The sequence below is a fragment of the Apodemus sylvaticus genome, chromosome 9 (genome assembly GCF_947179515.1).
Source record: "Apodemus sylvaticus chromosome 9, mApoSyl1.1, whole genome shotgun sequence".
NCBI classification, from domain to species: domain Eukaryota; kingdom Metazoa; phylum Chordata; class Mammalia; order Rodentia; family Muridae; genus Apodemus; species Apodemus sylvaticus.
This window is the reverse complement of record NC_067480.1, coordinates 29,231,203-29,252,388: the sequence shown is the minus strand read 5'-3', so window position 1 is coordinate 29,252,388 and position 21,186 is coordinate 29,231,203. Positions and strand designations below refer to the sequence as shown.

At 40.5% G+C, this 21,186-nt stretch overlaps 1 protein-coding gene across 1 annotated transcript in view; it reads right to left on the bottom strand.

Annotated features, from left to right (window-relative positions):
- Nucleotides 1-6,066: 6,066 nt before the first annotated feature.
- The window catches only part of Pid1 (phosphotyrosine interaction domain containing 1), a 223,383-nt gene continuing 208,263 nt past the window's right edge, over nt 6,067-21,186 (bottom strand). The window contains exon 3 of the mRNA XM_052193443.1: nt 6,067-8,369. Within this exon, the coding sequence (XP_052049403.1) occupies nt 7,893-8,369 (477 nt within the window). The 3' untranslated portion in view covers nt 6,067-7,892. The remainder of the gene's footprint in view (nt 8,370-21,186) is intronic.

Here is a 21,186-nt window from a genome sequence, read left to right as displayed (position 1 = left end):
TGTACTGCACTTAAATACATTGGGAATAAACCACCAAGCCTGGTCTACAAAGTGAGTTCCAGGAAAGCCAGGGCTAAACAGAGAAACCCTGTCTCAAAAAACCAAAAAAAAAAAAAAAAAGGCTAGCCGGGCGGTGGTGGCGCACGCCTTTAATCCCAGCACTTGGGAGGCAGAGGCAGGTGGATTTCTGAGTTCGAGGCCAGCCTGGTCTACAAAGTGAGTTCCAGGAAAGCCAGGGCTAAACAGAGAAACCCTGTCTCAAAAAACCAAAAAAAAAAAAAAAAGGGAATAAACCACCTGGTATTAGACTCCCCAAAGTCTGATGAAGTCTGATACAAGTTGATGAAATTAATCTGCATGGAGTTTTCATTCTTATCTCTTCCAGTGGTTTGCTTCTTTGTATGACGCTTGTAGGGACTCCCTTAACTGAGTGCATCTCAGTCAAGCATTCATTATTCCCACATTAATAATAAAATAATAACAATAATAATAATTAATAATAATAAATGAATAAATAAAAACCTGAGGCCAGGGTCAAAAAGTTCTCTACTCACTCAGAACAATACTGACTCAGGGTTTGAACATATGCCTGGTGTGGTTGGTGACAGCCATCTTAAAAATGAGCTTAGATATTGCCCTGAAATGTAAAATTAAGGAAGGAGGGCAGGAAGGCAGAAAGGCAGCTAGGAGGCCCTGAGGCTGCGAGGATGCCATGAAGGATTTTAGATGAAAGTCTGAGTACATTGAATTCAGGATGGGGATCTACAGAAGCTCTGAGGACAAGAAAAGTGGTAGGACTAGATTGTGTGCTTAATTAGAAGACTCATCTGAGGAGGTTGCTGTATATTCTGTGGCATTACACAATCAAAAGGTTAAAGTCGGATACTAAGACGTTATTAGAAAGATTGAACCAAACTCTGGATGAAGCAGACATCTGGCGATAGCTTTCTGCCTCCTTCTTCAAATTTTCCTGTCACCTGTCACGAGATGAGCCCCTCCCTGCCACAGTCCTACAGGACCTGGTGACAATGGCAGGATTGAGGTGGAGGAAGAAGAAAACTGAGACTTGTGCCTTGTGGTCCAGATTCTGGGAGTAAGAATAGTGACAGACTTTTATCCCCAGGTTCCAGTGAATGGGAACTTATAAACTTCATCCTTTGGGTCCCTAGAATGAATTCTTCCTGAGCTTTGTCATATTTCTAACATATGGACTGTGTCACACCTTTTCTGAAGAGTAATAGGGAAGAAATGCCACTAAGGAGACAAATATTGCATTTATAAAAACATTTTTTTCATACCACCATTCCTAAGATACAAGACCATCTTAGACAGTCTACAGTTGTTTGGATTCTGAGATTAGTAGTGAGGCAAGTGCTATAGCCAGATATGGTATCTTTCTTCCACACAATGATCCCAGAGCCACTGGCGGTGCTGCCCTTGACTGACAAAGCTGTGGTGTAGTGAAGTGTGCTGGGTTTTATTTTCAGTGTGTATGATCTTTAATTCTGATTGAACTTTTTCCAACCAGAGGAGGCATATTCCTACATAAATATCCCCTGAGGTGGTGCCTGGCACAGCTTGTGTGTTCAAATGTCACCTCCCTTCCTTTCCGCAACTCATGAACTGGTTGTGGGGGTTAATGAAAGACATTAAAAGAAAAGAAGAGGAGGAGGAGAAGAAAGAAGAGGAGGAGGAAGAGGAGGAGGAGGAGAATCAACAAGTGATCACACTAAAGCAGAACAGTTATACTATCAACTACTTCACAGTCTCAAGAACCAGGTTGCATGCACCATTCACATTGGCTCTGTTTACTAAAGACTCAGAAGAGAGCACAATCTGGGTGGAGTCAATGCCTCGACGCCATAAAGAGCTGATCATTTAAGTCAGCTTTGATCAGTGTGATCCCAAGCTCCTGCAAACCTGAAAAAGCTCACAATGATGATCTTGAAATACAAATCAGACCACTGAAGATGGTTACTACAATGGATGTACCTGTGATACCAACATACGACAGACACACATAGGATGCTATATATACATTGACTTAGTGTCTTGATAATTTAAAGAGATAATAACCTATTAGCAAAGAGGAGACTTCAAAGTTTGTTGAGAAAAGAAATAGGTGTCATTTGAGTTATTTCAATTGCTCTATTTCTGTGTCGGGGGGGGGGGGAGGAGATTAGACATGTTTAGGGTTTGTTTTGTGTTTTGCATACATAGAAGATTTTCTAAATTCTATTTCCTAAGGATATGAGTAGCTTCTAATAAGATCCCCCACCAACTCAAGCCAGGGAAGATTTGGGCAGGATATGAGAATATTTGAAAACCAAATGTTCAAAGCAAAATTTGTTAGGACTCTTGTAAAACATTCAATTTTGATGGATTATACAAAACCCCAAATGATTTTGTTGGAAAACTCCAAAATAAACACCACCGCCATATCTTTGTAAACATCAGCTTTGCTCAACTAGCCAAGACCAGGTCTTGGATTCATTTTCAACAAATATCTTTTATTTTTAACTGTCCATATGGAGATGGGTTAGAATTTGTCCCAGGGCAATTGTATCCTTTCAATTTTTTGTTATTATTATTATTATTATTATTATTAAGGCTGGTATTTGACATCACACACATCCTCTTGTGGAGACTTTTGCACCTGACAACTCTTTTTTTTTTATTGGATATTTGCTTTATTTACATTGCAAAAGGTATTCCCTTTCCTTGTTACCCATCTGAATACCCCCTATCCTATCTCCCCTCCTTCTGCTGATCTACCCCCCTCCCACTTTTCTGGCCTGGCATTCCCTACAGTGGGGCATCAAGCTTTCACAAGACCAATGGCCTCTCCTCTCATTGACGTCTGTAAAGGCCATCCTTTGCTACATATGAAGCTGGAGCCATGGGTCACTCCATGTCTATTCTTTGATTGGTGGTTTAGTCCCTGGGAGCTCTGGGGGATACTGGGTGGTACATATTATTGTTCCTCCTATGGGATTGCAAACCTCTTCGACTCCTTGGGTCCTTTCTCTAGCTCCTCCATTGGGGACCCTATTCTCAGTCTATTGGTTGGCTGTGAGCCATGGGTACTTTGATCCACCTTAAGAAGGATCAAAGTATCCACACTTGACCTGACAACTCTTAATGAAAAGAACGCATACTTACTTTTACTGAACAATGTATTCTATAAACTTGATCCAAGAGCCAAGCCTTGGCATCTCACAGAAATTGTTGGAGAGCAATAAGAATTTTGGAGTTGCCTCTCATGGCTACAAGTTTTTCATCTTAGATTAAAATTAGTCTAGCGTATATCTGGGAGATGGGCCCAGTCACATGAATCATTAATCAAGAAATTGTCCTCACAGAGCTGCCTACAGGTCAATCTGATGAAGGCGTCTGCTTAATTAAGGTTGTATTTCCCAGATGATCCTAGCTAACTTGTATCAGAGTGACAAAAAGCCAACCAGCACACACAGCAAGAAAGTATCTAATGCATATGGTGTCCAACAATAGTGTCAGACCTTGCATTAGTGGAACATGAACCCGAGCATGTATGGTCTCAGATTCATAGTACATATTCTCTTCCCTCCTAAAAGTGGAAGAAGCCCATAGTGTAAAATACAGGCAATTAAAGGCAGAAAGGAGGAAGGGGGTTAAGATGACAGAAGAAGAAAATACGAGAGAAGAAAAAATTAAGGGTTAGAAGAAAATAATGTTTTCTGCATCATGAGTCTTGTGAAGAACTCAGCTGAATCTTCATGTATCCCACTGTGAGAATGGAAATGTGCCTCCTTTGATACCCCATTGGTAAAAATGACAGAAACAAGTAGAAACCACTATATGACCAGCATGCTGTAATCTGTAACCTAGGTGCTGCCATAAATATCTGTTACCTTGAGTCATGCATATTGTATTTCAGTTGCATGGTTCACCAAGCATTGCTTTTTTCCCCCATCTAACCAAATATCCTCAATTTTTCTTTATAATTAGTTAAGCACTAATGCTTTACTTCAGTAAAAAGCTATTTTCTTTTTTACTCTTTCATCTTTGATGAAACTGGGAAAAGTAAACCCTAGGGAGCCTTCCAGATTTCCAGGATTTTGTCCTTGAACCTGTGAATCCAAGACACGATGATTCCTCCACTATGTAGCCAGCCTTCCATCCATTCAGCAGCCCTCTAAAAGAAACTTAAATAGGTCCTCCTGTTGCCTGCCAGGGATGGAGGAGATAAAACATGAATACCACCAAACACCACAAAGATGATTTCCACCATCTTAAAAACAACTTAACACCCAAGAGATTTAAATAGGCATTTGTGTAATTATGAAGATAGATATATAGTTGGAAAACACCGTAAATAACATAAAACTATAGAATCCTGTAGCAGAAAGAATTGATTCAGAGGGTTTGGGGTTTTGTTGTTGTTCCTATTGTTTAGGTTTTAAAGTTTCATGTTATGTGCACTCAGTGCTCATAGAGGGCACTGAATAACAGGACCCATGCCAGGCATCAGATCCCCTGAAACTGAAGTTGCCTATGTATGGGATGCATCTTTTATGAGGGCTGAGAACCAAACCTGGGTCCTCTGCAAGATCAGCAATCACTCTTAGGTGTGGAGCCATCTCCTCAGCTCTTCATTCAAAGTTTTCGTGTACCCTAGTGAAAATATATGCAATGGGGTCTTTTGATGTGGGATAACCAGAGAATTTTGTCCATTGCCCATAACCAGAGAGAAATAACTAACTCAATCAAAATTGTATGTTATTGGTTATATCTCTTGGACCTTGGCTTTTAAAATTTTTGTTCCTGTAAAACAAACACTTCAAAATTGAGTAGGGAGAGGCTTATTTATAATGGTTTAGTATTCTCATTTAAAATAAACTAGGTTTTGAGAGGAAATGAAAATTCAAAGATGGATCTTGTTTCAACACAACAACCATGCAAAACCCTCAAGTCCTGGCTAGGTCCCCATGGCCAAGGATGTAGATCTAAGCCTCAGGTTACTCAAAGCTATAGTAATGGCCATATTACCACTGGGTTGTTTGACTTGCATAGGAGTTAAGGATCATGAAGGTGAAGGGTGTGGTGTGGCCACGAACACAGAGACTCCAGTACAGGAGGGAACAGGAGACACTTAAGACACAATGAAAGGCTGGAACATCCCTTATAGAGGAGTGACAGACAACGGGCTGTCAAGAAGACTTCATCAGTTAATTCAAAGATGTCATTCTGTCTTTATCTTCAATTACTTACCCATCTTCCCAAGCAGAAACCAGTGTTGATATTATCCGAACCATTTACATAGCATGTGACACTTCATACGTAAAAGAGAATTCCAGCAAAAACCTTTTGTAATGAATAGCCATGTGCACAGGGTTTCTGACGGCCGATTACTGAGGGCGGGAGATGCCACGGCTTTGAGATGTACTGGCTAGGCTCTTCCGTTCCATCTCTTTCTTACTTCCTTCTCTGCTTCCTCTTTCCCTCTTCCCTCCTATCTCCCCCTCCTCTCCCTTCTCCTCTCTTGTTCTTTTGCAACTCAAGGACAAGAGTATGATACTGAAATTGGGGGGAACATTAACTCCAGAGGAGTGCCATTTCAATCAGAATTTGGTAATAATCCACACTTGAATGCTTCTGTGCAGAAGGCACCCATACTTTCTCCTTCAAAGTCTTTTTGTTCATTGCTGATTCTGTGAAGGACATTGCTACACAGCCAGCTTCTTTGCTTTATTAATGTGACCATTCTGAGAGATCACAGCCCAGGGGAGACAATTTTATCCACTCTTCAAAGGTATCAATCCAGGCTTACCTTTCAGACTCAGGATGGGCAATTCCTGTACATGAGTGGAGGAGGGGCTAAATGGAAATTATTTGCAAAATGTTTGGAAACATTCTTCTCTGAAATAAGTCCATCACATTAAGCATGAAGGTCAATACCATTAATAGCATTATTGTCACAGTTAAGGGGCATCCAGCTTTGAAAAACAAATTGAAAAAGATTTCTAAACACAAGGAATGCCCTATGCTTGATCAATTAAAAAAAATAGATAAAATTGCCCTGTTTGCCAAGTTTGATTTATTTTACATGTCAAATTTCCATTTCTTAAAAAAAGGGAAGTTCATATAAAGTATGAAACACCCTGGCTTTATCAACACAAACATACTTTTATTAAAGAGTGAATGCATTTTTCTAAAGAATAGTTTACATATATCATAAAGCAACAAGCATATCTTCAGGAGGTGAGTCTTCACCAATACAACTCCATGCTTATTGTACATGCCTTGAAACTGGACCCACACAAGGGACTTACACACACACACACACACTCACATACATACACACACACACATACACACACACACACTCACATACATATACACACACACATACACACACACACTCACACACACATGCACATGCACACATATACACACGCAAACTTATACATGGGCACACGGGTATACAGACCAAAAATACCAACACCATTGCTGTCTGGATTATATTAGCTCTCACTTAAGGCTTCTAAGGTACCCCGTTGCCCTTGACATCACCAGAAATAAAAACACACCTTTTAAAGGAACAATATTACTTGGAAAAAGTAGATCATTTGCCACCTTAATGTATCTATTCACTTTAAATGTGTATATTTTCCATGACTTTTTATGAGTGGCAAAGATCCCGAAATTGAGAGAGGTCAAGTTACCAGTGAGAATCATTTTTCAGAACTGATGGTCAAAGGGGTCACTCAGACTCTAAGATAATCACCTTCAGGACAACACGATCACATTTCCCTTTAGGTTTCCAGAAAGACATGGGATTTCTAGGCAAACTGACTTGATTTCACTCATTTCCTACTTGAGTTCCTTGTTAAATGATGGGGGCAAGACTTTCAGGGCAATGCCATGTCAGAGTTTAAACTTTTCGAAAGGAGTCATTCAACAAGACTGGGAACCAAGGAAGTTACTATATATCAGGGCTTGCTAAAGGGGAAGCCTCTATAGACTCTGGCCACTCATTCACTTCTTTACTTGGGTTTCTGATGTCTGAGATTCCTGGTTGGTTTGCTGACCGTTTATTTATTTAATTCGTTATTTTCTTCCCTTTGAAGTCCTGTAGTATGTTGTCTTCATCCCTTTCTGGGAGACTGGAAGGAGAGAGAATATGGTGGCGGGAGGAGGGGAACGATCATTAGTTGCGAGAATTCTAAGAAAACAGAGGAAGTAAACGCAATAGGAGGGTACTGCTTGATATACTCATGTGAATAAACAGCATTATCTTTAACTGCGAATTAACTGCCATCTAGCGTGCTGTTAGTTATAAAGCTCAATCCAAGCTGTGCGGATTCACGGACTGAGGAGAGTGTCTGCAAAGATGCCGAGGGAGAGAAGCAACCAGTCATTGCCTGGAAATGTCCCTTCCATCTTGCAGCCTCCACACCAGCAGCATCTCCCCACACCACCCGCCCGCCTAGGGATCACAGAGATGCTGCTAACATTCTTGTTGGATTTCATAAGGCAGATTGGAACAGTCTGTCAAACTACAGCCACGGAATGCCTGAGAATGGTAAAAAAAAAAAAAAAAATAGGCATGGAGATCTCCCAGCAGGAAGTGTTGGAATAGGAGAGGAAAAAAAAAATCGAGAGGAGAGTCTGGAACCTTCCTCCCCATCTGGACTTCTACTCTCCTCAAGGTCACGGCAGCAGCAGATTTCAATGTCACATAATTAATGATAACATTTCTTTAGATGTAGAATCGCTCTTCTGAATTTAAAAAGCATGATCAGCCAATAGGTTGGCAGTCTTTTCATACCAAATTTGAATCATTGCAGACACATCTAGCTTCTGAAACGCCTTGCTCAAATGCTGCCTTTGCTGGAACATCTTAAGTTCCTTCAGCCATCATCAGATTCCAATTCCTGGGAAGCCTCTTCAGATGAACTGCTCCTGTGGATTCGCCCATCACTCTTCATACTGTGGAAAGTCTTCTTGAATGCCTCCATCATGGCGTGCGCCAGCTTCTTAGCCTCCAGCTTGCTCTCACATTGCACCGCATGGCAGTCCATCTGGTAAGACAGGTCATCGTTGATCTCTCTGTACACCCAGGCGAAGATATTGGGGCTCACGTTGTGGTCGGCTGTGCAGTAGGCAATGCGAGCCACCTGGAAGGTATCCATGTGCACCGTCGCCTCACCCTTGTGGTCAAGGTGATGAAGCCACACTTGGAATGGCCGGATCTCTAGGAGGGCGTTGGCCGGAAACACATCTTCTCGAGCCAGTGTGTGTTTCTTCCAGAGCTCAATGACTGGCTTCTCCGTGCAGCCAGACAAAAACTGCATGCCTGTGGTAGAGACTTTGCCCAGATAGGTGACCTGCAGATGGGTGATAGGAAACAGAGCAAGAGATCAGTACGGTGCATTGAGCTTACTCTGATAGATAGAGCAACTGGATGTACACCAAAGGGGTACGCCCCCTGCACGAGTGCGCATGCTCCTTGACACTCAGAAGCAGAATTTCTTCCCTGTCTTTCTTCCAAGTTTCCTCCAGGACAAATGCTTACAAACTATAAATAGAGTTAAATATTTTAAAAATCTAATGCTTCAAGAACATCTTCCCTCTTCCAACCCCTCTTTTAAAGTGGCTGATGCTGATCTTTCCTTTAATTTGGCATTTCTTTGAAATCATAGGTCACTAGAAGTTTACTTTCGATCAATCAGAAATGCAAGCACTCAAGGAGAGCAGGAAACCAGGAGGCTGTGAGTCTGCAAAACAAAGACTTATTAAGCTTTTCTCTTGGCTGGATCCTTTCCCCAAACCCTTCCCCTTCTTGACTTCCGTTATGCTGCTTGCTTCCAGCTAATACCAAAGACACAAAAAGTATTCTATCTGAAGTACAGCCTGAAGCACGATTTCCCCCTTCTGCTGAGAAGTTTTTAAAATTCAACAATGCCTATCTGTTTTTCAACCTAAATGGTTTTTGAAATGATGGGCATCATTATGCAACTATAACTGAGAGATTAGATAAGACTAGAATGCAAGGTTACCAAATATCTAGATAGGCACTATTAAAACTAGGGAAAAATAATTCTAAAGGTTTCAGATACTGACTTTAAAAAAAATGCTTATGGAAAGGCAAAAGGATTCAGATCGTAAATACACGTGCTACCAAGCCAGAAAACTCTAGTTTGATCCCGGAATCCACATGCTGGAAGGCAAGATCTGATCCCCACTAGTTGTCCTCTCACCACTACATACGTGCCCTTGTTCCAGGTCTTCCAGGAGGTATATGTTATTGTTTTTCTCATTGGAATTGTTTTTCTCATTGGAACGTGTAAAACATTCTCATTAGAATGTGTTGCTACAGCAGTGCTACTGTTACTTGGAATTGTGAAGAGTTTGGTTTAAATTGAGACACAGAGCTCTAAACACTATGAATATGAGGAACAAGGTTCATGGAAAGAAAGCAAAATAGACTAATGGAATTTAGTCACAATGGCTGCAAGTCAATGGTTATAATTAGTGAGACCACAGGACTGCATTTGAAAACTTTAGAACATGAAAGTAAGGTTCTAGTGTAACCTTTTGTGCACTGGTTCTCTCTGAAACAAGACTTTCCCTTTTAAAAAGGGTAATTTTGCTGGGCCTGGCAATGCAAATCTTTAATCTTGGCACTGAAAAACTAAGGCATGGTCTTTTCATGGATTCTTGTCTGCAGAAGATGGGCACATGGTCACTATCATGTGAAAAGATGCTCAACATTGATAACCATGTTGGGTTTCATCAACTTGACGTAAGCTAGAATCATCTAAGAAGACACAACTTCCTTTAAGGAAATGTTCCCATTACATTGACTTATAGGTAATTTTGTGGGCATTTTCTTCTTTGATAAGTTATATGAAAGATGCCAGCCACTGTGGGTGGTCCCACTCTTGGACAAATAGTCCAGGAGGCTATAAGAAAGCAAACTGAACAAGACATGGGGAGTGCGCTAGCAAGTAGCATTCCTCCTTGGTTGGTGCTTTGGTTCCTGTCCTGAGATCCCAGTTTGGTGTCCATAATGGACTGTGACCTAGGCTATGTAAGTCAAATCAACCCTTTTGTCCTCAAGTTGCTTTTGGTCATGGCCTTTTATTACAACAATTGCAACCTAATTCAGACACTGATTATTTGAGAAATGATAACATTTCTCAGAACTTCAAGGAAATACTATTAATACTTAAAACACATTACAATGACTGCTACCAAAATAATAAACAAGAATTACAGGTGTTAGCAAGATGAAAAACTGGATACCATATTGGAAGTTTTAAAATAGTATAGAAATAATGTGTTGGCTAGTTATTCATCAGACAGTAAAACACTTTTTGTTTACTTGACACAGCCTAGAGTCACCTGAGAGAGGTCTTAATTGCCAAAATTAGGCCCACAGGCGTGCGCGTGCGTGCGTGCGTGCGTGCGTGTGTGTGTGTGTGTGTGTGTGTGTGTGTGTGTGTGTGTGTAGTGGGGTATCTTATTGGTAAGTGATGTAGATGCTCGCTGTGGGCAGTCTTTCCCTGGATGGGTGGTCCCAAGTCTATAGAACAAGGCTAGCTAAGCATGAGTCTGTGAATGAACCATGCAGGATTCCTCTATGACTCCTACTCCAAGATGATTCTTGGGCTCCTGTCTTGATGTCCCTCATTGATGCACTGTGACCTGGAAGTGTGACGCAAATAAATTCTCTCCTCTCCTAAGTTGCTTTTAGTCAATTTTATCACATCAGAAAGGAAACAAGGCTGTTTGGCTCAGCCTACATATTTATAAAGGAGGTTTGTGTGGCCCAAAACTGGGGCAATGGACTGGGGAATGTTGGTCAGCTTCTGGCAAGGGCAATGAATAGACACATCTTAGCAGAATATCAACAGAAAGAAGAGGTCAGATGCTGAGCAGGAGCAGAGAGGAAAAGAAGGGTTTGGGGAATAGCTTAGCTTGAACTTTTACAACCTTCTCTCAAGAACTATATAGGAACTCACTCAAAAGCATCTCATGTCCCTACTAATTCCCACCTTCTCCAAAGTAATGCTGTGTTCCACAGCGCCAACCTGAGGGCTGACCTTTAATCGTAAGCTCATTGGACCTGGACAAACACTATGGTAGTTCATCAAGAAGTCAAACAGATTTTGATTCATATGGCTCATTTGTCCTTTTTATAAAGGGCAAATTGCAGGGTCTTAATGAAATAACTTGTATGTTCAAGACTAAAGGCCGCATTATGCCTAACAGCTAAAGTGTGGAAAGAACCCATTACCCAGCACCATCCAAGTGAATATGTATATACAGTGAAATATTATTTCGTGCCAAGGGGAGGAAATTCTTGCATATGCTACTATATGGATAAAATCTGAGGCTGTTGGTGTTCAACAAAATAAGCCAGTCACAAAATAGATGAAGACTATAATGTATCACATATTAAAACAGTGATAAACACAGAGACAAATCTAGATTGGTGGTGAATGGAAGTTTGAGGCACAAAGATTGGCCGCTCTTGCTTGGGGGATTCTGAGCTTCTGTTTTAGAAGCCTGAAGAGTTAAGTGGCCCCAGTAGAGGTGAGGGTGCTGGAGCATCATGCTGTATATATTTTAGCACACACACACACACACACACACACACACACGGAAACAACTAATTTGGGTGCCTAAATGGAAAATACAAAGTACATTTGTTCTACTTAGTGAAACTAGAAATAATCAAGTTTATATATGAGAGAAAGGTAGTCTGGTGGAAGGGGAATTCTTTTGATATGCTTTTATCTTTCACACACACACACACACACACACACACACACACACACACACACTTCTTTCTAGAAGAATTCTGAGCATTCTACTGCAAGATAAGTAAAAGGTACTTTTTCAAAAAAACCTTTTTCATTAAAGGCCATAGTTAACTCATCCAAATCAAAAGCCATTTCCTAGTAATAAAATTTCTGACAGCCATCTAAGGAAAAAGTGTAACTCTCCTTATGAAAGTTTACTATCCATAAGGTAAAGGTTTTTAAGGAAAATAGTTTTATTTTGGAAGTATGTCTGGGGAAGAATGGGACAGAAATTGGAAACTCAATGGTCTTAACGAGACAATAATTAAAGCTACTTAATAAAGCATAGACATTTATAAAGGGAATTTGAAAGCAATGGGGTAAAACATGATACATAGATTACATGCATTCAGCTAAGTTAGTGTCCACTTTCACCAGTGACGGAAAAAGAGCCACTAAGTAGCCCGTGATAACGGTTTCAAGACGCCATTTACATATGTCCATCGCTTGTTATGTCCATAGCAAAATCATACTCCAGGGGCATGGGAAAATTCTAAAGGATGTTTGTATCACCTGTGATGGTAAAAGCATTGCATACATCAGATCCACTGGCAACTCTGTGGGTCGGGATGGGAGTTTTCAAAACAGGATCTCACTGTGAAGCTCCAGAGAGCATGGAACTTGCTAAGTAGACCTGTAGACAGAGATGAACTTTTGCTCTACCTCCCCATTACTGGGACTGAAGGTGTGCCATCATACCTACTTTGAGGTGGGGATATTATTATTACTAACTGTCCAAAGTGCAGAGCTAGACAGGAGATAGACCCAGAGTCATTCAGAGAGTAGCACTAGGAACACATTTTGATGTAAAACTTTTGAGGTGTCAGCAACTCTTAGTGATCTGTAAGGAACTGAGCATAGAAGAGTCTGAATTTCTGTTGAACATTTTTTTCTATTATATGAGAAATATCTCCATGTGCTGGTGTTGTCCCTCCAAGTTTTCATTATCTCTGTCCTGTTCACAAGCATCTTAGATGGAATTCATCTTTCCAAATGATTAACAAAATGCAACTGTCTGGCACTTTTATAAATGAATTGCTTTCCAGATACATATATGCCAAAATGTTTTAAAATGAAGATGTCATTCTTATTTTGCAACTCTCAGAGATGACAAGAATATGGACTCTAAAGGGGCCAAACTTACAGAAATAGACAGCAGGCAAATCAGCAGCAGAGATTTCAGAGTAGAAGAGTGAAAGGTATGGTTAACATATCCAAATTGACAGCCAGAGAGAATCAAATACCCCTCTATACCACTATATAAAGGAGAGATTGCAACCCACTATATTGCATGAGATAATCCAAAATAGCTAAAAGAATGGGTTTTGAGTATTCTCATCATGAAGAAATGATAAATGTTAAATATCTAGAATGGTAATAAATATCTTATAGTTGTACAATATAGACATGTATAAACGATCCTGCTGTACCCTGTGAAGATATATACCTATAATCTCTAAATTTAAATAATTAAAAAAATTCATTTTCTCAAAGTGCCCAAAACTCAACATCACTGTGCATGCAACCACACACCCTGTGTATACTGGGTCAAGAAGTAGTTAAGTGTTAGCCAACAGAAATCTTAGAGCATGGAGCACTGCATGTGTGCACATCTGCATCTATAGAATATGGAGAACCATCTCTGGCCTAGATACCCTCCATGGAAGGCTTGCTAACCTCTCTGCTACAAGGCACTGGGAATACCAGGCTCAGTATACTACCCCAGGATGTCCCACCACCTACACGGCTGTGAAACAGTGTCTGTCAGGTGCACATGATGAGAGAGGAGGAATGGATGAATAAAGGGAATGGTTCCTTGGTGGATCTGTTCCTTCAAAGCCCTGTCCTTTAGAGGTACAACCTTCTGGGGCTGCTGAGTTATAAAAATATCCAAATTTCAAAATGGGTCACTAAGTCTGCCCAAACTGGGACATAGACATTTTTCTTTCTTGCTTCCTTGCTTTCTTGCTTTCTTGCTTTTGTTAATTCTTTACTATCTAGAGATAATAAATAGACTTATAAGATGACAAGAGCAGCCCTCAGGTGGAGTAAGAGCTAGCCTCAGTATGTAAACATCAGCATCTTTTCTGTGGTCAGAGAGACATGCATAGAGAAAAAAGTGAGAGTGTATAAACAATTCATTCTAAGAGCAATAAACAAATAGCAGAGAAAGGAAAGCTTGCCCTCACGTGCTATTTACCAGCCTAATTTCACACCCCAAATGGTATCTGCAGTGAGTGTCAGTGAGCTTTATACCCAACTATCTGAGGATGTTTGCAACATATGGTGGTACCCAAGCTGTGTGTATGAGGGACCCACAGCATGTCCACAGTACTGACAGAATCCTCTCTCAAGAGCCTTTGTCCTTGAAACCCCTCCTTCTCAAATATGAGCTATCCAACCTGCCCACCACTTCTCCATTCATGAATTCCTGCTTAGCTGTGGCTAAGCAAGCCATGGTTCCTGGGGTCACTCCTCATTTCCACCAACATCATTTTTTCTCCTGGAGGCAAGTCCACATTTCATCTTCTCTCTAGACAGCTCAAAATGAGAATGGTGGTGACGTGGACCCTCGACAAGGAAACAAGGCCAATGGATGATTGTGTTAGAGCTCACACACACTGGCAACCAAGGGGGTTTTCAGCCTTCCAAAGATCGGGAGCTCAGCTTTATAAGCTGGACATTAGTCCAGTGTACTTCTGGAGTTCTCAACAAATAAGATAAAATAAAGTAAAATGGTCCATTGAGAACAAAAGGTCTCTAGAAGCTTCTCTTGGGATATGAAAGAGCTTGCTCTTCTTTCCTGCTCTGTAGGAGGCCACCTTTCTCCGGATGATATAAAATAGCACAGTAGGAGCAGAAGGTGAGGAAAATAACTGGATAGCCTCATAGCCTTTGGGCTACGAGACAGAAGATGAGAAAAACAAGAGACACTGTTAACCCTGGGTTAAAAGCTGCAGTGAAACTCCTTTGCTCTCATTGATTTCCACCAGCGTACTCGAGAGAACTGGGAATGAGAAAACACAGGGATTATTTATGACCCCAGCTTGAATCTTCTCTCTTCTTGCTGGTCAAAGAGGAACAACACTCCACTAGACACTGAGAGGCCTGGAGCAGTCATGCCAAACATTTTACATCCTAAACTGTAACAAGATCTGCTTGCTACTTATGAACATGTGTCATGTGCTTCAATCTGCAAAGGCAGTATTAAAAGATAATGATGTTTGTAGTGAAAAACCACAGATGTTTTGTTTACAAAAGAAGACGAATGGCAGATTCTAGAAGAATGGCAAGTAAAGACAGACAGGAAGTGACTGAAACTACTTCCTGAATCCCAGAAATAGCAATTGCACCATAGATGGTGACAGTTACCCAGGGCTTCCTTTCTCCAAGGTCTTGGTAAAATGTTTATACAGATCGTAACTCTTTATTATGGTCCCACATGTAAGGTGTATTGTTATGGTACCTCTATAGATGAGGGGACTCCCGAGAGATAAAACAATTTGTCCAAGCTAGCTGGGGGCCAGATTAAGTTTGGACAGTAAGATTCAGAACCCTTGCAACTATCTGCTGCAACCTATCTTTACTCCCATTGGTGAGCCCATCAGACATAGGTCAGCCAACCAGCAGGCTCCCAACAGGCCTTGACTGGTTTAGGATCAGCCTCCAAGGGGTTGAGAAGTCTCCATTCAGTTTTGTTGGATCCTAGAATAACTCAACAAAGTGGTGAAAGGAAGTGCTTGCTCTATGAGCTATTTTTCTATGTCCCCCCTCAAAAAAATAACTTTAAAAAGTGTTTGCTGACAGCAACTTTCCTGTGGCATACCTACATATAATTTATCAAATAATAAATTTCATTTCCATGTTGAGTTTTGAGGGGAGAGGAAATAGTTTAAGGCATAGCATATATGACAGAAAATGTGTACCTATCATTGGTCAGAGTGGAAACCACTGATCTAAACCAAATCACCCATTTTCTAATAACTCAGCAGATGTTCCAGATCAGAAATGAACCAGTAAACAGTAATAATACTTGGGTCTATGTCTCCCAACTTGTAGATGAGTGTCCAAGTTATTTACTATGTCACTCCATGATCTGACTACTGTGAGTCATACCATAGGTATTATAATGTAGGAAGGTCTATGACTTTGACTGCACTACAGTGGCCAGTAATTTAGTTAAGCACCAGGTGGCTGTGTCTGTACTTTTTTATTGTAACTAGCATCTACGTCAATGATATTGAGTGAAACAAAATAATATTCATAAGGAAGGTAGGTCTGGTACCATTTTCTACAAGGCTATCCCTCAAGGAATCTGTCTACTCAGGGTACTGTCTATAATGTACCAACAATGCTAAAAAAACAAACAATACATTTTTATTAAGTGCATATTCTCTATAGCTATTTATGTTCAAGCCATTATATATTTCAGTAATTTTTCCTATGGTCACAGATATCAGGAATATTTTAATGTATCAACATTTTCATGGGTTCTATTGACAAAACCTAAAAACACATTGATGGGAACTTTACTGAGAAATATATCATCTTTGTAAAATGTAAATGTATACTATAGAGGTAGTAAATTAAATAAAACTTAAAATCTAGGAATAATTAAGTTCTATTTTTAACTTCAATGAATGTGTGTGTGTGTGTGTGTGTGTGTAAAATTTCTGCTGTGAACCATAGTATATATCTCACAATTACATGTATAAGTAGCAAATTTGCTTTTTTTTTTACTCCATATTATATTAACTTGTTTCAGTAAAGCAGAAAGATGAGATTTTCACATCCTATCTTGCCCTTACCAAGCAATTTCAATGTGCAATTTTGTCCTGTCATTTGGATCTTGGATATGTGAAGTTTGGAAATATTGTCACTGCCATTATCAAAGATGGAAGCAATTTATCTAAAGGGCATTGAAGTATACCCCTGAAGACAAAGGCACTTAATAAAAATGATACCACACAGAAGCTCAAATTCCCTCATCAGGTCCCATCTGGAGAGCTAACCTCAGGAGGGTGAGACCCAGAGCTAAGCCATCCAGTGTCACAGAAACAATTTATTTCATGACTAGTCTGTTAATTCACTCTTGCCTTCTCAATAGCAGGGTATACTGAGGGTGGAATCAATGTTCAGAAGCCTGCTGTAGACCCCCAAATGGTCACATGAGAACATTGCCTTAATGATAAATCAGTGGGGCCACACACCCAGCTCACAGTTTTTAACCCAGAAATATTCCTGTCCAAAGCAAGAACAGGGACAAAAACTGGATCAGAGACTGAAGGAAGGGCCATCTGAGGACTGCCCCACCTAGGACTGCCCCACCTGTCTGCAGCCACAAACCTAAACACTGTTGCCTTTGACAAGAGGCTTTTGCTGACAGGAACCTGGTATGGCTGCTCCATGGGAGGTTCAGCCAGCAACTGACCAATGCAAATGTGGATGCTTGGAGCCAACCACCAGAGTGAGCTCAGGGACCCTGGCAGAAGAGCTGGAGGAAGGACTGGAGGACCTGAGGGGGATTACAACCCCTCAGGAAGAACAACACCAGCTGGATGGATCACCCAGTGCTCCTAGGAACTAGACCACCAACCAAGGAGTGTACAGGGAGGGATCCATGGCTCCAGATACATAGCTAGCAGAGGATGACCTTGTCTGATATCAATGGGAGGGAAGGCCCTTTGTCCCAGGGAGAATTGATGCCCCAGTGTAGGGGGATGCTGGAGGGGTGGGGCAGGAGACAGTAGGTGGGGGAGCACCCTCATAGAGGCAAAGGGGAGGGAGGAGAGGGAGGTTGTGGGATGGGGGCTTGTGGAGGGGTAACCTGGAAGTGGAATATCATTTGAGATATAAACAAATGGAATGATTAATTAAAAAAATACCAAGCAGACTACTTGAAAATCACCCTAAGGAATGTTTTCAGGGGACAGATACTGTGGAAGGTGAAAAATGTCACCAATGTCAGTCCTTGGAGTCTTTTTCAGTCTATTTTCCTTGATGCACAGTTCATCAGATGTAGACCCCAGAAGGCACTAGATGTTTATAAAGACCAACAACAGCACAACATTCTGTAAGAAGGCAAAGATACACAAAGCAACTGGCTACAGGACCACAGCACTCGGTAGGTGTTCTATGAAGGTAGACATAAAACAGGAGAGGGTAATCCGGAATCACCATGTCCTACAGAGCAGTAAAGACAAGTTCAAATGAAAACTTTGACACAAATTTTCACTGGATTTTGTTTTTCTTTGGTTTTACTTTAATCTTTTATTCCGTTTTTTCAAAGCAAGGTCTGTTGCTGAAAGGAGAGCTTACTGTTGTCACTGTCTTAAAGCAATATAATCCCTAAATGCTTATCTTTATACCCACAGATCAGTAGAGCCCCATTCCTTCCCAAAGAAGCATCCTTTTGCAACAGATAGAGACTATTAACAAGATCCACAGTTGGTCAAATACAGAGAATAAGGAACTCTGGGGATCCCAACATCTATGGATGCATCTACAATACAACCCTTACACCCACATCTCACAGAATATCACAGAAGATAGAGTAGAAATATTGTAAGAAGCACATTTGGTTTGGTCTTACCATTTTCTATCCACTTCCTGATTTTAATCTTTCAAATAATTGTCTTTTCTTCTATGGGGGGGGTATAATTACTATTGAGGTTTGGTCTTTTTCTATGTCTTTTCATGCTAAATGCTGGCACCTAAGGTCTGGTTACCTCCAGGGATGAGGAAATCCTCAGGTATACCAAGAGATGTTATTAACCTTGTTCCTCAATTTAAAACTATTGGTTGAATAAAGATACCTACAGCCTAAAGCTGAGCAGAGGAGAAGTAGGTAGGTGGAGTTTTGGTTCCCAGGCTTGGGTCAGAAGTCAGGCCACAGGAGGAGAAGAGGGAGGAGGTAGATAGGAGACACTACGGGGTAAGGGATCATGAAAACTGGCCATGAGGGCTGGCCAGTTGGAAAAACAGTAGCCCATGCAGAACATGGCAAGTCATATCTCCGGGTTATTGCCAGGGAAGTAGATATGATAGCAGAGAGGGTAGGTTCTGCCCAGCTGTAGTGATTTAGAGGCTTACTATAAATATCAAAGTTTTGTATCTCTTATCTGGGAACTGAATGATCAAAGTCAAGGTAGAAACCTCCAATTGAAGTTAAATATTTAATACAACAAATAATATCATGTCCCCCTTCCTTTCCTCCCTCCAAATCCTCCCATAAACTCCTCCTTGCCCTTTCTTGGTGGCAAGAATAGGATGAAGCAGTCACTCTCATTTTTTGATAACTGGATTGCAAGCTGGTGTGACACTTTGGGATGGAATTGTTCATATGTAATTCCCTTCTTCCTTCCGAGTTTGCAATGCCACATCTAGGAATTTAACATAGATATTACATCCATAAAAAATGTACATCTTTATCCAATGCATTATCACTTATGATTATAAAGCACATAAAAATCTACATGCTCATATAAAACAAAGCAGTTTGATAAATTACAGGACATCTATATAAGATGCTATTACAAAAATATATTAGATGTACTATAGTATACAATAAAAAGAATTTATTTATATGGAATTGCTTATGGGCTATATTGAAATGTGGATAAAAGCAAACCAAAAAGTTACTGCTTTATATAAACAAGAAGGTGAGGTAAGGGCACATAGTTTTATGAATTTTCTCAGCTGGGAAAAAGAATACCTAGAAAGAACAGGGACTGATGTCCAACAGTGGGTGGTGGATAATAGGATTCAAATCTCACAGTTAGCACCCACTTGGGAAAATGAGTCTTTAAAACATCATTCCACATGCTTGTGGATTCTGGAGTCAGGGAAACAGATTAATACAGGCAATAGGAATGGGGAGAAATAGTTTGAAGTGGGTTAAAACAAAAACTGGGACAGTCTCCCTATATTGCAAAGGAAGTATACAACCAGAGTAAGGGGACAAAACCTTCTAATGATGTCTTCTTTGGGTATCCCAACTCTGTCCTTGAGCATGAAAAACTAAAAGGCAATGTAGAATTTTATTTGCCGTGTGCTGCCTTACAAAGTGGTGCAGATTTGTGATCTTGGACCTACTTTGTGCTTGCTAGAGCTAAAGTTAAAATAGCAGATGTGAAGAACTAGGTTTCCCACTGTAAAAATCCAATGTGGAGAGGCAAAAGGCTATAGTAAACCCTGTCACATTCCTGGGGGATCGAAGTAATTAAAACAAATCCATGATTTCCAATGTATATGGTACCAACACACAGGTAGATTGTGTTCATGTGATTGCATACATACATGTACACATGTTCTTGTCTGTGTCCAGTTCCCTGTGAACAGTGGCGTGCTCACAGTAACCAGCTTTAGTGGAGAAAACTGGTTCCAAGCCTGACAGCTAAAAATCTGAGACCATATATTTACACAATGGAATACTACTCAGCAATTAGAAACAATGAATTCTCAAAATTTTTAGGCAAATGGTTTGATCTGGAAAATATCATCCTAAGTGAGGTAACCCAGTCACAAAAGAATACACATGGAATGCAATCTCTGATAAGTGGATATTAATTAGCCCAGAAGCCCTGAATACCCAAGGCACAAATTGCATAACAAATAACTCCCATGAAGAAGTATGGAGAAGGTCCTGATCCTGGAAAGGATTGATCTAGCATTGGAGGGGAATATAAGGACAGAGGAAAAAAGGAGGGAGGTGATTGGAGAATGGATGGAGAAAAGAAGGTTTATGGGACATATGGGGAGGGGGGATCTGGGAAAGGGGAAATCATTTGGAATGTAAACAAAGAATATAGAAAATAAAAATATTTTAAAAAATCTGAGACCATTTCAGAACTGTGCCAGAGAGTAGAAAAAATAGAGCAATAAGAGCATGTCTGAAGGACAGATGGCGACCATCCTGTTGACCTAATAAGAGCTGTCTGGATATTGATATTAATGATAGCGGTGGCGAGTACACACAGTGAGAATCAGAGTCGGTTCTTATTTATATAAATGAATGAAGAAATGGAAAGGAAAGTGAATCTCTCATGATACCTAACAAAGGTAATAAAAGTGAGGAAATTTACAAAGCCACAACCTGGCAGCCTCGGTTTAGTACACCTTTTGGTTAAAAACTGTTAATAGGTGTTAAAACTAGGAATGGCTGTTTGATGAGATGATAGTCACAAAACCACTCTGTAAGAGTTATTCAGTAATTGCAAATGGAGAGATACATTTACAGGGGACAATTTGACTCCAGCCAAATGATACAGGAACAGATGCTGCAAAGATGCGCTACCTGCCTGTCATTCACCCAAACTTTATCAAAGAAAAGCAT